The sequence below is a fragment of the Alnus glutinosa genome, chromosome 6, assembly GCF_958979055.1.
Source record: "Alnus glutinosa chromosome 6, dhAlnGlut1.1, whole genome shotgun sequence".
NCBI classification, from domain to species: domain Eukaryota; kingdom Viridiplantae; phylum Streptophyta; class Magnoliopsida; order Fagales; family Betulaceae; genus Alnus; species Alnus glutinosa.
The window spans coordinates 3,826,849-3,842,998 of NC_084891.1; the positions used below are offsets into that span (position 1 = coordinate 3,826,849).

At 38.0% G+C, this 16,150-nt stretch overlaps 2 protein-coding genes across 2 annotated transcripts; both read left to right on the forward strand.

The window, feature by feature from the left end:
* Positions 1-677: 677 nt before the first annotated feature.
* Positions 678-8,700, forward strand: LOC133870759 (probable sucrose-phosphate synthase 1). Its single transcript, XM_062307964.1, has 13 exons — positions 678-1,039; positions 1,132-1,221; positions 1,822-2,063; positions 2,283-2,346; positions 2,494-3,192; positions 3,322-3,438; positions 3,609-3,740; positions 3,908-4,084; positions 4,684-4,737; positions 4,824-4,886; positions 5,005-5,985; positions 6,545-6,672; positions 7,918-8,700. The coding sequence occupies exons 1-13, from the start codon at positions 854-856 to the stop codon at positions 8,189-8,191; spliced, it is 3,207 nt and encodes a 1,068-aa protein (XP_062163948.1). The 5' UTR covers positions 678-853; the 3' UTR covers positions 8,192-8,700.
* A 1,376-nt stretch (positions 8,701-10,076) lies between these two features.
* LOC133870117 (probable glycosyltransferase At5g11130) lies at positions 10,077-14,841 on the forward strand. Its single transcript, XM_062307168.1, has 4 exons — positions 10,077-10,313; positions 10,812-10,972; positions 12,816-13,170; positions 14,179-14,841. Exons 1-4 carry the CDS (start codon positions 10,077-10,079, stop codon positions 14,839-14,841), a joined length of 1,416 nt encoding a protein of 471 aa, XP_062163152.1.
* Positions 14,842-16,150: the final 1,309 nt, after the last annotated feature.

Consider the following 16,150-nt stretch of genomic DNA (forward strand, 5'->3'; position numbering starts at 1 on the left):
CATTTCGGATCTGTATCGGTAGCCTCTGGCGGTTCCGGTTTCGCTCTAGCACTAACTCTGGTTCAGCTGGTTTAGCTTCTGGTTCTAGTTGGGAAGGAAAGACGATGGAAAGAAATGAGGACGGATGAAGTGATTCAAAGGACGCGTGAAGGAGAGAGAATCAGAGAGAGACTTTTTTTTAATTAAAATATTATATTGGGTAGCTACAGTATTACCCAATGTATTGGGAAGCACTGTAGCTTCCCAAGGAGGACCCTCTAAAATAGGGTAACTGCTGTGGCTTGAATTTTTGTGACTTTTTTTAAATTTTCTCTATTTTAGGGAACATAACTACTTATAAGGCATCTGCTACTAGTGCTCTAATACAAATAGGACTCTTTAACGAATTTTATCAACTTTTCTAACATGGACACCTATTTTAATTTTTATTTTTCTTACCCCAAGCATTGTTTAGTTATTTTAAAACTCATGGACCAATTTAACTATTTTCCAAAAAATAAAAAAGGTCAATGTTTTATTTTTATTTTTTATTTAAAAGGAAAGTTTCGTCGCATTCACGTTACTACGGTGTATGGCAGGAAAGTAATCGGTGAGAATATCGAAGCCCAAGAAAGAGAAAGTTCCTTCGAGAGAAATCGTATAATAAGAATATGAATTTCTTTCTCTGATGCCACCTCTCCCTCCTAGCTAGTAACTGCCAAGTCATCTCCACTCTGTCTCTCTCTCTCTCTCTGACTCTCACTCACTCGCATCACAATATCACGTCGCCATAACCGTCTCTCTCTGTGTGTATATACATAAGTCGCGCATTGTTGCTCTGAGAAGAGAGAGAGAGAGAGAGAGGGTTTGAGAAATGGCGGGAAACGACTGGATAAACAGCTATCTGGAGGCGATCCTGGACGTTGGGCCGGGCCTCGGCGACGCGAAGAAGTCGTCGCTGTTGCTCCGAGAGCGAGGCCATTTCAGCCCCACCCGCTACTTCGTTGAGGAAGTCATCACCGGCTTCGATGAGACCGATCTCCACCGCTCCTGGCTCCGAGTACCTTCTCTTTCTAAATGTTTTTGCATGCTTTTTCGTTTTTACATTGATTGATTTTGATTTTGATTTTGGTTGGTTTTCCGTTGCTTCAGGCCGCGGCGACGAGGAGTCCGCAGGAGAGGAATACGAGATTAGAGAACATGTGCTGGCGGATTTGGAATTTGGTTCGCAAGAAGAAGCAGGTCCTCTTTCTTTCTTTCCTTTTTTTTTGTTTGATTTGAAACGGTTCCATCAGGACCATCACGATCACCATGTGAATCACTTTAGTGTGTATAATATGAAAATTTCACTGCTTGATCAGTGTGGTGGTTGATAATTGACTACGATTGTCTTATGACTCTTATATGTTTAAATTTGAAAAGTTACACTTTTTTTATTTAATTATTATTATTTTTTTCTTTTTGGTTTTCGACGATTACCCGTGCATAAGTGTGCTTGACTGAGCTGTTTAAAGTTTTACTGAATGATTACGCTAATTTTGGGAGATGAATGCTCAATGATTGTTATAACTTATCCCCTAGTTTTTGGAGTAATTTGATGAGTGATTGGGCTGTTTGAGATTTTGAATGCGTTATGTTTCATGGACGCGAAAAAGTCTGTTGATCATCTGGATCCAATTTCTTTTTCTTTGTTTTCCTGATCGCTTACTTTATGTTTTGAACTAAAAGCAGAGGATATGAAAACGTTTCCTTACAGAAAATGTAGAAGGGGAACTTCACAATATGTGACTGACATTACTTGTGCGTTTTTAAGATTTTGTGCTGATGATGATTCTTGATCAGCTTGAGGGAGAGGAAGCTCTGCGCACAGCTAAACGCCATATTGAACGTGAAAGAGGCCGCAGAGACGCAACAGCTGATATGTCAGAAGACTTGTCTGAGGGAGAAAAAGGAGATGTGGTTAGTGATATTTCGGCTCATGGTGATAGCACTAAAGGAAGGATTTCTAGGATCAGTTCCGTTGATGTGATGGAGAACTGGGCCAATCAGCACAAGGAGAAGAAACTATACATTGTGTTAATAAGGCATGAACTAAATTTCTTTTTCATGCCTTAACTCTATAAGGTTTCAAGGGGACGTATTAACTTCTTATAAGGCTTTATGGGGGTGTCTTCTGAAAGCAGTTTTTTGCTTATAGACATAGACACAAATTCAGTTCTGATATTTGAAAGAAAAGCTTATGATATTTCTGCCATTCATGATGGCGGTTAGTTTTTTTTTTTAAACAAACTGTTTTTATGCAGCCTTCATGGCCTGATACGCAGTGAAAACATGGAGCTTGGTCGTGATTCAGATACAGGGGGCCAGGTAACTTTTTGGCAACAATATTTAATTTGCAAAATAATTTTTATGTGCTTTTGGAGTTATTCAATGATATATAAGGACATCCATCTCTGAGAACTGTAAAATGACCTATCACTTATGTGGAATTGGAATGATGTTTCTTATTCCCAGGTCAAGTACGTGGTAGAACTTGCAAGGGCCTTAGGTACAATGCCAGGTGTTTATCGGGTGGACTTGCTTACAAGACAAGTATCAGCTCCAGATGTAGATTGCAGTTATGGTGAACCGACAGAAATGTTGAATACAAGAAACTCTGAGAATTCAATGCAGGAGCTTGGGGAGAGTGGTGGGGCATATATAATCCGTATACCATTTGGCCCAAAAGATAAATATATTCCTAAAGAACAACTTTGGCCCTACATTCCTGAATTTGTTGATGGCGCACTCCACCACATCCTACAGATGTCCAAAGTTCTGGGCGAGCAAATTGGCGGTGGGCAACCAGTCTGGCCTGTTGCAATCCATGGACATTATGCAGATGCAGGTGACTCTGCTGCTCTTCTATCTGGAGCTTTAAATGTACCTATGCTTTTTACCGGCCACTCACTAGGGCGAGATAAGCTTGAACAACTTTTAAAGCAAGGACGGCAATCAAGAGAAGAGATAAATTTGACATACAAAATAATGCGGCGGATAGAAGCTGAGGAGCTATCTCTTGATGCCTCTGAAATTGTTATAACGAGCACTAGACAGGAGATAGAAGAGCAATGGCGCCTTTATGAAGGCTTTGATCCTGTACTAGAACGCAAACTGAGAGTAAGGATAAAAAGGGGTGTGAGCTGTCACGGCAGGTTTATGCCTCGCATGGTTGTAAGTGTTAAGATACTGCTCCTAAGTTCATTATTAAACTTAGAGGATTCTTTCTGCATCTAAAGCAAGTTTGATTTGGTTTCACTAACTTGCTATTATTTGTATTTAAAATGTCATATCATTGTCCAGGTAATTCCTCCTGGAATGGAATTTCACCATATTGTTCCACATGATGGTGATACAGATGGGGATGTGGAAAGAAATGAAGATAATCCTGCTTCTACTGACCCACCGATTTGGTCTGAGGTTATGACTAGTCTTTCTTCACCATTGTTTGGTTTGTGGTTGTGTGAGAGCCTGTAAATTGCCACCCCTTTAATTTTGATTGTCCTACAGCAAATAATATGTTGAGAAACATTTCTTGGTGCCGTAGGAAGTTAGATTGTAATATTAATCCTGGTGATTTGATTTGGCAGATTATGCGTTTCTTTTCCAATCCACGCAAGCCTATGATACTTGCACTTGCCAGAGCAGACCCTAAAAAGAATATTACAACTTTAGTCAAGGCGTTTGGAGAATGCCGCCCATTGAGGGAGCTTGCTAACCTTGTCTGTTGTAATCCTTGAATGCACCGGCCTCTACATAGATTTTGATTTTTCTGACCAATTGAAAAGGCTTTATCTTTCAGTTTTTCCCCCTTTTTTTTCCTCAAGATGTCTCAAGTGCAAGTTTTATCCCAATAATTTCACTTTTTTTTTTAAAAATGTTGTTGCAGACATTAATAATGGGAAACCGTGAAGATATTGATGAAATGTCTAGCACAAATGCATCTGTGCTTCTTTCAATTCTTAAGCTGATTGACAAATATGATCTGTATGGGCAAGTGGCATATCCTAAACACCACAAGCAGTCTGATGTTCCTGACATTTATCGTCTAGCAGCAAAAACAAAAGTACTGTTTCTAATTTCAAATTGATGATCAATTTTTCAAATTGTTGTGAGAATGGGATTGAACTGGTTAAAGTTGCATGAAGAAAAAGATAATATCATACAATATGGTTTAATTAGCACCATTCAGTGGAGTCTTCATTTTGATATATACTTTCCCCTTAGCTCTTGTGGGTATCTTTTGTTCTTGCCGTCTAATTTTTGTATAGTCTTGCCGAAGTTTGAAAGAAATGTGAAAGTCACTGTCGATTCTCTTTATGAGAAGTATCACTGCAGAAGGACCACTCAAGTAAGTAGGACACCCTGCATTAATGCATTAGGGGGTGAGCAGAAGTATTGCCATCTGTACCTTGGGTAAATTGAAATTTTTGTTCTATTGAAAATGTTCTGGGTTAAATAACAATCTATTATGTTAGCAAGAGAGCTCATTAATGGGTTAAAATAACAATTTTTTATATTAGCAAGAGAGCTCATTAATTCAAGTTCTCTACTCTGTTTCCCTCTCACTTGGAGTTATTAATCTTTGCACTGTATTTATTTGGCTCAAATTTCTCTAGTACTTGTGTTGTTTGACCTATCATTTCTATTATTTTATTTTTGTAGGGTGTTTTCATCAATCCAGCTTTCATTGAGCCATTTGGGCTTACTTTAATTGAGGTGCTTGTCTTTATTTGTTTTCAGAACGCTTTAAGTTGTGGATGTTGTTCAATACAAAATCCAACCCTTGGTCCTCTTCTGTGCAGGCAGCAGCTTATGGTTTGCCAACTGTTGCCACAAAAAATGGGGGTCCAGTGGATATTCATAGGGTGTGTCCATTGGTGGAGCCTTCCTTTATTTAGAAGGAATATCTCATTTATTTATTGGAGTCATGTTCTGTCAAAGGTTCATTCTAGCTTAACTATACTGATAATGGACTTATTACAGGTTCTTGACAATGGTCTACTTGTTGACCCCCATGATCAGCAGTCTATTGCCGATGCTCTTCTGAAGCTTGTTTCAGATAAGCACCTTTGGGCAAGATGCCGGCAGAATGGACTGAAAAATATTCACCTTTTTTCATGGCCTGAGCATTGTAAGACGTACTTATCTCGCATAGTCAGTTGTAGACCGAGACAACCACAATGGCAAAGAAGTGAGGTTGACTTTGAAAATTCAGAATCGGATTCACCTGGTGATTCATTGAGAGATATACAGGATATATCTTTAAACTTGAAGCTTTCATTGGATGGCGAGAAAAATGAAGGGGGTTCCACTCTTGATAATGTTTTAGATACTGAGGAAAATGCTCTTGAGGGAAAGAGTAGAGCTGAAAATGCTATTTTGACGTTGTCTAAGGGTGTTATAGGAGACACACAGAAGACTGAATCCACCACACAAAAGACTGAATCCACGGAGAAAGCAGGCAATACTGTTGGCACTAGTAAATTTCCGTTACTGAGAAGGAGGAAGTATATTTTCGTAATTGCCGTGGATTGTGATACAACCTCGGATCTTCTTGAAATTATTGCAACAGTTGTTGAGGTAGCAAGGAAGGACTGGGATGCAGGATCCATAGGGTTCATATTGTCAACGGCCTTGACCTTATCTGACATGCACTCTCTTTTGGTCTCAGGAGGCATAAGCCCATCAGAATTTGATGCTTTTATCTGTAACAGTGGTGGTGAGCTCTATTATCCATCGTCAAGTTCTGAGGACAGCTCTTCTGGGCTTCCCTTTGTTGTAGACTTGGATTATCGTTCACACACTGAATACCGATGGGGTGGAGAAGGTTTGAGGAAGACTTTGGTCCGTTGGGCTGCTTCTATCATCAATGACAAAAAGGGAGAAGAAGGAGAAATTGTTACCGAAGATGAATCAGGATCGTCTATGCACTGCTATGCATTTAAAGCAAAAGACCTGTCATCGGTAATATTTCTTTATATATATATATATTTCTTATGTCAAAGGACTTGGTGCAAAAGTTGTGTTAAACTTATCCCCTAGCCAACCCCTCTCTCTCTCTCTCTCTCACACACACACAGATATAGGGGGACACCGCGCATTGTAAGTTTTCAAAGCAATTTATTTTTAGCTGGAAAGTTTTTTTTTTTTTTTTAATATGTTATGAGGTTAGTTGCTAACTGATACTTGTTTTTGTATGTAAATCACCACTTATTTTAAAAAATTAAGTTGATAGGAATAGATTAATTTAATCATTTAATTTATATTCTAGCACTCTTTTTCACGTGTGGGCTTGAAATCCCTCTTAATAAGTGAAGACTAACACGTAGAATATTTAATTGAAATGAGAGGCGAAGGACAGAGACAAGGTTCGAACTTAGGATCTTGGCTTTGATACTATGTCGATCTTCCCTTATCTCAAAAGCTTAAGCTAATAGGAATTGATGAATTTAATCATTTAATCATTTAATCTATATTCTGACGTAATTTTCAAAATGTTTTAGTAACTTCTTTTCCATCACAGATCCCCCCAGTTAAGGAACTACGAAAATTGATGAGAATTCAGGCTCTTCGATGCCACATTATATATAGTCAAAATGGTTCAAAGCTGAATGTAATCCCTGTGCTGGCTTCCAGAATTCAAGCCCTCAGGTATGCATGGAGAGGTTTCCTGTTTCTTAAATTTTCTCCAGCTCTCCTAGCTTCTCTGCTGTTTTTTCTTCTTTTTCCTTGACACTTAAACTTATCTAATAGTTGTTCGCAAATCCACTTTATATTATCTAATAGTTGCTTGCAAATTCATGTTGAAAATGTAATGTATATTTTAGTGGTCAACTGTCCAGTACATATTATGAAATGCAAAAGTTTCAAAAGCATAAAGGCAGGGTCAGAATATCAAATAAAGAGCTACCGCTAATATATAATACTCACTTAAAGGCCCCAAGAGGAATTGGCATCATTTTCATCAATGCTCGGGCATTTGAATTAGCTTTGCTGCCTTTGCACACCTCTAGCTCTCATGGGGTGTTACGAGTGTCCTCCATGACCAGCCTCGATTTGTGGTGTAAATTGTTGCTTGCCAAATGAATCGTCCATGACACGAGTACAGGTGAATTGGGATTTTGAGATGGATGAGCAGCTGAGGAAAACGGTATAAAAAATAGAAAGTACATGCAAGTGGGACGAAATTAAAGGTGTTACCAGTTGAGTACATAATGAGAATAAATATAGCAGAAATAAAGTGGACCAAGGCTGTTAGAGGTGATTAATTGCCCATGTTCAAGAGAAAATATAATCCTTGGCAAAATTGACTGGCAAATATAGGGTTTGAGTGGCTGAATTTTAGTAGTCTTTGTTCAGTCAAGCTACCAATATAGGTAAGATCCTAATCTTCAGCACAGCTAAAAAAATTATGGGTCTATAGGCAGGTTGAAGTATGTATTTTTGAGGAGGTTTTAATTAGCTTCGAGTTGTTAAGTGTTATTGGGGGGATTCTATTAGCTGAATCATCATAATCCTTATGAAAGTTATTCCAGAAGCTCTCAAATTTAATCTCTACAATTATACTCTTTCATAAGGTACACTAAATAATTTCATCTCAAGATTCTTGTAGCAAAAAGTGATCCACTTGCTTGCTTATAGCTTTTCAATATTATGAACTCTGTTTGAAGGTACCCTATTTTAATTTACCTGGAATTTTGGTTTGTGATTAATGATGGAAAATCATCTCTGTCTCAATTAGAATTAAATTAGATTCACTTAGTGCGTGTTTGGATGTCCTGTACCTTCCAGTCTCTCATGTATCACTGTTTGGTATTTCTTTTGGGATTCAATGCCATGTAACTTTCCTCAGACTTAGTGGAGATCAATTATATAGTACTAATACATCCTCTCCAGGTATCTGTATGTTCGCTGGGGCATGGACCTGTCAAATACTGTGGTCTTTGTGGGAGAATGTGGGGACACGGATTATGAAGGATTGCTTGGTGGCGTCCATAAAACACTGATATTGAAGGGAGTTGGTACCGATGCTTGTAAGCTCCACGCTAACAGAAATTATCCTCTAGAACATGTTTTGCCATCTGACAGTCCCAATGTTGTTCAAGCTGAGGGATGCAACAGCCACGACATTAGAGCATCATTGGAGAAACTAGGGTTTCTCAAGGGATAGAACATTCCAGCTTATGAGCTCCCGGTGCGTTGGAGCCTATAATTTTGCACTGAATGTCTGGCTGTTTGCTATATTCGCGGTTTGAAATCTTCATACCCACACACCTCATTAAAATCTTCTCATTTTAGAAAAGGCGTTTTCTTCTATTAAGTATGGCTTGCGTCCTGTGTGCACAGGACGCAAGCTGGGCTGCCAGACCAATAATTGGGGATGCGTGGACACCCTTAGCTTGTGTTTTGTATGCACAGGCACAAGACACAAACCTACGCCTTCCTTGTGAACCCGTTGTCTACTCGATCTTTCTTATCTTTTTTATTCCACCTTTAAAACTATCATCCTTCGTCCATGTTTCCTTCTTGCCTAAATCTTTGGTATTTTAATCATAACATGTTCTACAAGGTTGTAACAAGGGGCAAGGAGGGCTTTTTTGGTTTGTCTTTTGTATTTTATTTCTCCTTTATACATGAGAATGTAATGGAAGTGCGTTTGGGATGTTTTCGTTGATGAAATTATTTTCATTGCCTTCATTCAATTATAAAGCAATCTATTTGTTCAAAATATATTTAGTGGCGCTCGTTGCATATTGGGGTCACCATCTTCTTCAAGAGAAATTAGGCGACTCTCGACTGGACACCATACTTTCCCAGCTGCATGGAACACCTAACAGTGAGTTGTGAGGCTTTTTGGTCTGCAAGCCGAGCCTCACTTTTACCAATTAGTCCTACAATAACAATTACGTTTTGGATTTGAGGGCTGCCATTACTACCTGTCCTTTGGAGGAACACTATGGGAAAAAAAAAAAAAAAAAAAAAAAAACTGCTATTGGGCAATGTTCCATGGATCGGGATCTCCTACAATTTCCCTGCCTCGATTTGATGTAGGACGGATTCCGGAGCAGCCACTGGGACGCAGATTGAAGCCCCTTTCAAGCATTGGCTTGTGGTTCATTCGGATGGAAGATGTTGTTGCTTCTATTTTTTTTCCTATCACACTATCCGCTAGGTCAAGGATTGGCTTGGAATATCTTGCAATTGTGAGAAGCCATGATGAGGAGCCACGTGTCCGAACAAGTCTCGACAAGTGGACTCCATTGGGTGCTTCTCATAATTGCTTAATCAGAGGGTAAGCTTGTCTCAATTATAGGGGATCTCAATCTTTGGGCAATACCTTTTTTTTCTTTTTTCTTTTTTTTTTGTAGTGTCAGTTGGACTATGGCAATACAAACTAAACCAAGAAATCTTATAAGAGACAAGGCAGCCAATTTATAGTAGGTACCAATGGTCCTCGGACCATAGAATTAAAATCCTCTTCATTTCACGGATTCTCTCAGTTTTAAGTGAAATGAGTGGAGTCATTTTTTGGTCATGATTTAATATTTTTATATTTGACGGTGTAATTGATGATACAAGATAAATATATTAGCCCACCATTAAAAAAATTTAAATGATATGATCTCATTTAATACAACATTGAATCTTGATCCTTCTCTCCAAACCAGAGACCATATGGTACATAACTAATCAAACATATAAGTGGTGGGTAAGATTAGGAGTTTAATATACACCCCCATAGGCACCTAATCATTAGTGATCATGATCATAACGGTTGCGTCAGATTATTTAGCCGCCTGATGTGCATTCGTTTTCATTTTGAAAACCTTGGTCGATCTGTTATCAGGTTGGATTCGGCCAATTTCCAATGAAGCTCATGTATATATAACAACTTCATCTCTATCTTCCCCCACGTAATCCTTCTAGCAGATGACCAATTAAGATATATATACTACGTACTTTGGCATTCAAAAGGAGTTGAGACTTCCCTTCACCACCATCATTTCCTCAAAACCCTAATCACCATCACCAATATTAATTAGAAGAAAGAAAACATGGGTGACTTGAGTTGCACCCCCCCATTTTTGCTCTACCCTTCTGTGTTTCTCATCCTCTTCTTCTCATTCATCAACCATCACTTCCACTTCTTCTTTGCACCTCCTTTGTTTTCACTTTCCATTAACACGCAGGGTTCTGATGAAAACCCACAAGTTTCCCTCTCTCAAATTCCAATTCCAACTAGAGATTTCTACAATGGAAGCAGAAGAAACTCCACTAGTTCAAGCAGTACTGTAAGTGATACAACTTCTGCAGCGAGAAACTGAGATACACTACTGTTTCATATCGGTTCCTTAATTAATTGTTGAAATGTGTAGGAGAACCTAATTATGAGAATCATAGCGGAAGCAAAGATAGAGAAAAGTACACAAGGAATTACGGGTAGTTCGGTATTAAGCACCTACTTCCACAACTCTAAATAGCTCATAAGGTCGTTGCACTGTGTTCATTGACATGTTTGTTTACAATACAAAGGTCTCTAAATAGAAGTATGGTAATCAAATCCCCAATATTTTATTACAATTAACTCGTAAATAGAGAATATTTCAATATCAATCAAATATCCATATAATCTAACATGAATGATAGAGAAAATGAAGAAGAGAAAAGAAAGACACGAAATTAAAGAAGATAATTAACGCTAGCTATGTCGTTAATTTTCTTTTGTTGGCTTTGTTTCAATGATTTTTCTTGTATTTATTTATTGTTTATTATCATGTACTGATGTACAGTTGCATGCAATGAGTCGTTCTGAGAGAATAGAGAAGAAATTGGCAAGAGCTCGGTTGGCGATAAGGCAAGCAGCTCGATCACGAAGCTATGGTTCCTACAGTACCAGGGAGGATTTTTTCCCCAGAGGGCCACTCTACATAAATCCTTATGCCTTTTATCAGTTAAGATTTTCTCCTCCTTATCTTTAGTACTATTTTTTTTTCTTTCTTTTCTGGAGTAATTTGCATTTCAATCAATAGCAAATGCAATTCAGTTCTAGTGTAATAGTCTTCACTGTTTTTTATTTGTGGGCAAAAGTAGATGATTACCATTGTTACGTGCCTAGTTACTCAAACATGTAACAGATAGATTATTAAGGATTGATACGTAGTTCGAGAAACTCTAATACTTTCCAAATCAACTTAAAGAACTGAACATTAATAATTTTTACTTACTTTATTCATCAACCCTATAAGTTTATATAGTGTTACAAAGAAACGTGATAAACATAAATTACTCTCATAGAGATATATTCTTTTACTATCCTATCACTAACAACAATTAATAAAGATAACACACAGCTACGTACTTAGGGATAAGTGGATAACATACACTATCCTTTTATTCTCTACATAAAGATAGACTCCAATATAATAGATAAATAATAACTAAATAACAAAGATACATAATAATCAAATAACAAAGACACGTGACTACTTACGTATATAACAACCATTTTGAGAACTGAAAACATATTTGGCTAAATTTACTAGTGATCGACGTTTAATGCTTAAAAAACGTCACTAACCTACACGTCGTAAGTAATTTAGTGTCGTTTAACTGTACAAACGACGTTAATCTGGAAAATAAAATAAAATAAAATCTCACCTCCTGTGTTTCCCCCTTAGCAATACGACAACGTAACCGACAATGTTTGGGGAAACTTAATTAGGATGCTGCTTTAATTTACTTGGAAGTCAAAGAGATATCATGGGTGGCTTCTTGTTATTGTTGGTTCAAAAGGTTGATTACATCAATCATGGGCAGTCTCGACCAACTAGGATTATGCAGCATCCTAGCATGGTGATGGAATGGGGCAGCTAGCATGAGCCTCAGTTAATTTAGATTTGACTTTTGGTGCTTAGGCAATTCTCATAGGCGGAATCAAATTTTTTTATTTAGATAGATTAAAGTATAAATAAGAGATTAAATTTTACAGTATGATCGACCAATGTAGAGAACATTGGAGATCGATGATATTTCATGTTCCTAGCATCGGTGATGTTCAGAGTGCACTTCCTGATGAGTTCTTGATTATCTGCCAACCAGGGAACTGATCTGATTGGTAACAAACTATTAATAATAACAATAAGAAAAAATTACAATTTAGACCCTCAAACTGTTAGTCGTTTTGTAAGTAATCAAACGAAATGCTAACGTTTGGACTTTGGCCCCCGAAACTACTAAAATGTTTTAAAAATGCAAATTTTGTCGAAATATGCTTATAATACCACTGTCATGTGTTATTTTTCAATTAAAAAAATTAAAAATTAAAAATCTCAAAAAATTAAAATTTTATTTTTTTAAAAAAATAAAATGGATTTCGGGGCCACCCCTTAAACACCCAGTTTTTTTTAAAAAAATAAAATATATATATATATATTTATTATTATTTTTTAATTGAAAAATGACACGTGACTGGGGTATTATAAGCATATTTTGACAAAATGAGCATTTTTAAAACTTTTTGGTAGTTTGGGAAGCTAGAGTCCAAGTATTGGCAGTTCATATGACTGCTTGCAAAACGGCTATCAGTTTTGAATAACAGTAATTAATACATTAGTACTATCTCGATCTCATGCGTGGGCTCAAACACTATTTTTTAATAATCGAGACCGAACACATGAAATATTTAACTACGGTCGAATATTTCAAGACAGGATCGATGCAAGTCTTAATTAATTGATATCCCTATATATATATATATAATTGTTTGATGTGTATGATATGATGATTTTAATTAGGAGCCATAAAGAGATGTTGAAGGGATTGAGAGTGTGGGCATACAAGGAAGGAGAGCCGCCCCTATTTCACGCGGGGCCAATGAGCAGCATATACTCGATCGAAGGGCAATTCATGGAAGAAATGGAAAGTGGAAAGAGTTCGTTTTCAGCTACGAACCCTGATGAGGCTACTGCTTTTTTCCTTCCTGTTAGTGTTGTCAATATCATCCAATACGTCTACAGGCCTTACACCACTTATTCCCGTCTACGTCTTCAGAACATTGTCATCGACTACATTGCTTCCATCTCAAACAAATACCCTTTTTGGAACACAAGCAGAGGTGCCGACCATTTTCTGCTGTCTTGTCATGACTGGGTACGTATATATATATATATATATATACATGTTATTTCATCATCATAATCCGGAGTATTACAGCTTTTACTACAAGTTTTTTTATAGATTAACATGACATTTACCATCAGCGATGGAGCTAGATCGAGGGGGGCTAGTGTGGGCCATGAGCGAACTAGGGTTAGCAATTTTTGACACGACCCACGAACTTGATAAGAACTCAACATGAAATTAATGTATTAGAGTTGAGGAATTTGACCCGTTTAATTAAATGGGTTAGGTAAAGGTTAACCTATATAATGTTATACTCATACCTCACATGACCCGAACCCAATATAGGGTTAATGGATTTGACCTGTTTAATTAAATAGGTTGGGTTACGGTTAATCTATATAATCTTATACTCATACTTTAACACGATCCGAACTTAACACAAGAACATGAATTGACACTCCTCCCTCCGGCCTATAGCAAAAAGGGAAGAAGAAAATTGCCTTTTTTAGTTTTTAAATTTGTTAAAAAAACACATACACACATTTAAGGTCCTGTTTTTTAATTTACTTTGCCCCCTCAAAAAAGTTTTACTACAGTATGACCCCTCTAAAATTTACTGTCTAGTTCCATCCCCGTTTACCATGCATGTAAATCACCAAATTGTGAACTGTGTCATGTACCGGTCTACATGACACTCATTTTCATAAAATGTAGATCGTCAGATAAATCAAAAGTTGTAGTAAAAACTATAGAACTTCAAGCATTATTCTTTAAAAAAAAAATGATAAAATTTAATGATGATCAAACAATAACATGCAGTATTGAAAAAAATATATATAAAAAAAAAATAAATAAATAAATAAAATAACCTAATTCATGCAATTCATGCTAATGGGTTTCAGAAATTTCAAGTTTTGTGTCGTCTATATATAGATTAATATCAACAAAAATTTCTTGAGGATGCATGCATATTAAATTAATTTGTTTCACTAGCTAATTAATATTCGTCCATATATGCAATATTCATAATTCCAGGCACCAGAGGTTTCAGCTACCGACCCTAAGCTTTTCAAACACTTCATTAGGGTTCTATGCAATGCCAACTCTTCAGAAGGGTTCCAACCGGTGAGAGACGTCTCCATACCCGAAGTTCAAATCCATGGACATTTATTGCACCCACCAAGCTTTGGCCAGCCCAAGAAAAACCGTTCTATCTTCGCCTTTTTTGCCGGCGGCGACCACGGGTACGTAAGGAAGATGCTGTTTAGGCACTGGAAAGGCAAAGACGCTAGCATCCAAGTGCACGAATATCTCCCGAAGACCTTAAATTACTCCGAGTTGATGGGTCAAAGTAGGTTTTGCTTGTGCCCTAGCGGGTACGAGGTTGCAAGCCCTAGAGTGGTTGATTCCATACATGCCGGATGTGTCCCGGTGATCATCTCCGATAATTATGTGCTGCCATTCAGTGATGTTCTCAATTGGAGCCAATTTTCCGTTCATATTCCGGTTGCAAAGATACCTGAAATGAAGAAAATTTTACAAGAAATTCCGGTGGATGAGTATGTAGCAAAGCAAAAGAGGGTTATCCAGGTGCGAAGGCATTTTGTGCTCAATAGGCCGGCTAAGCCATATGATTTAATTCACATGATCATGCATTCTGTGTGGCTCAGGAGGCTTAATACGAGGTACCCATCGTGAAGCTAGCTTGGCTTCAATTAAGGTTGTCTGTACATTCATACACTACAAAAAATATTGTTGTTAGCCACTTGCGGTTAGTCACGTGTGTGGGGGTCATACACATGGCTAACTATTAGCCTCGTGCATTTAGTTACGTGGGTTACATGCAGTAAATCCGGTTGTTACTAAATGCAACTTTAGCCACGTGTCCTTTTATATATGCATCTATTTAGCCATAAGATGTTTAGCAACGTGCTATCCAAAGTGGCTAAATGCAATTTCATTTTCTAAAAAAAAAAAGGCAATTTTAGCCGCGTGTAATTAAAGCCACACAGGTAAAATTTTGATTTTTTTTTTTTTTTTAAAAAAAGAAAAGAAAAACAGAACAAAATCTAGGCTGGGCTTTTTTCTTCTCCCAATCAGGCGTACATCCAGGCCGAGACCAATTCGCCGGAAATCAATAAACCAAAACTACAACAATCCAGTCGCCGGAAATCAAACCAGAAAAAGAAAGAAAAAAAAAAAAACAATAGACGGCCATTAAACCTAAACAACAAAAACCTAGTCGCCCACTCAGCCACTCGCCGGAAATCATCAAAGCAAAACAAGAAAAACCCAAAATCAGATTCAAAATCCGGCCGGCGAGCGTGAGTCGGCCAGATCTCCTCCATCTCTGAGAATCGGTCGATCTTGATCTCTACCTCTCCGGCCGTGATCCTCCGGACTCCAGCGCCGTCATCGACACGGATCTATCTCAGAATCGCTGTAGCTCTCCTATCGGTCTCCCTCTCCCATCTCCCTCTGTGTAAAAAAAAAAAAAGGAACGACGAGCTTGGGAAAAAGGGAAAGCATGAAAAGAAAAACCAACACCAAAAAACCAAAAATCGGCCGACGAGCGTGAGTTAGCCGGATCTCCTCCATCTCTGAGAGTCGGTCGACCACAAGCTCAACCTCTCGGGCCGTGACCCTCCGGACTCCAGCTCCGTCGTCATTCACCGAATCTATCTTAGAATCTCTCTCTCCAGCTCTTTCGGTCTCCCTCTTCCATCTCCCTCTCTGTGACTGTGTGAAGAAAATAAAGAAAAAAAGGAGAAGGATAGTGAAAAAATGGGAAGAAGGAAGAAAAAAGAAGAGGAAAATGAAAAGAAAAGTCAAAGGGGCGTGGGGAAATGAAAAAGAGAGAGGCGGAAATGAAAAGAAAAAGGGGCGGGGAAATGGAAAAAAAAAAAGGGGGGGGGGGGGGGGGGAATTAAAAGTTAAAGGGGGAGGGGGGAAATTGAAAACAGTTGGCCACATATATTTATACACGTGGCCACTTGTTTTTGGAAAA

What these genes read in the sequence shown, in the direction of transcription:
- LOC133870759 (XM_062307964.1), top strand. Translation starts at nt 854, where the DNA reads ATGGCGGGAAACGACTGGATAAACAGCTATCTGGAGGCGATCCTGGAC. An exon ending in TGGTTCGCAAGAAGAAGCAG is followed by an intron (nt 1,222 to 1,821) that starts GTCCTCTTTCTT and finishes ATTCTTGATCAG; the next exon opens with CTTGAGGGAGAGGAAGCTCT. An exon ending in GTCCAGTGGATATTCATAGG is followed by an intron (nt 4,887 to 5,004) that starts GTGTGTCCATTG and finishes GACTTATTACAG; the next exon opens with GTTCTTGACAATGGTCTACT.
- LOC133870117 (XM_062307168.1), top strand. Translation starts at nt 10,077, where the DNA reads ATGGGTGACTTGAGTTGCACCCCCCCATTTTTGCTCTACCCTTCTGTG. An exon ending in CCACTAGTTCAAGCAGTACT is followed by an intron (nt 10,314 to 10,811) that starts GTAAGTGATACA and finishes ACTGATGTACAG; the next exon opens with TTGCATGCAATGAGTCGTTC. An exon ending in AATCCTTATGCCTTTTATCA is followed by an intron (nt 10,973 to 12,815) that starts GTTAAGATTTTC and finishes GATTTTAATTAG; the next exon opens with GAGCCATAAAGAGATGTTGA.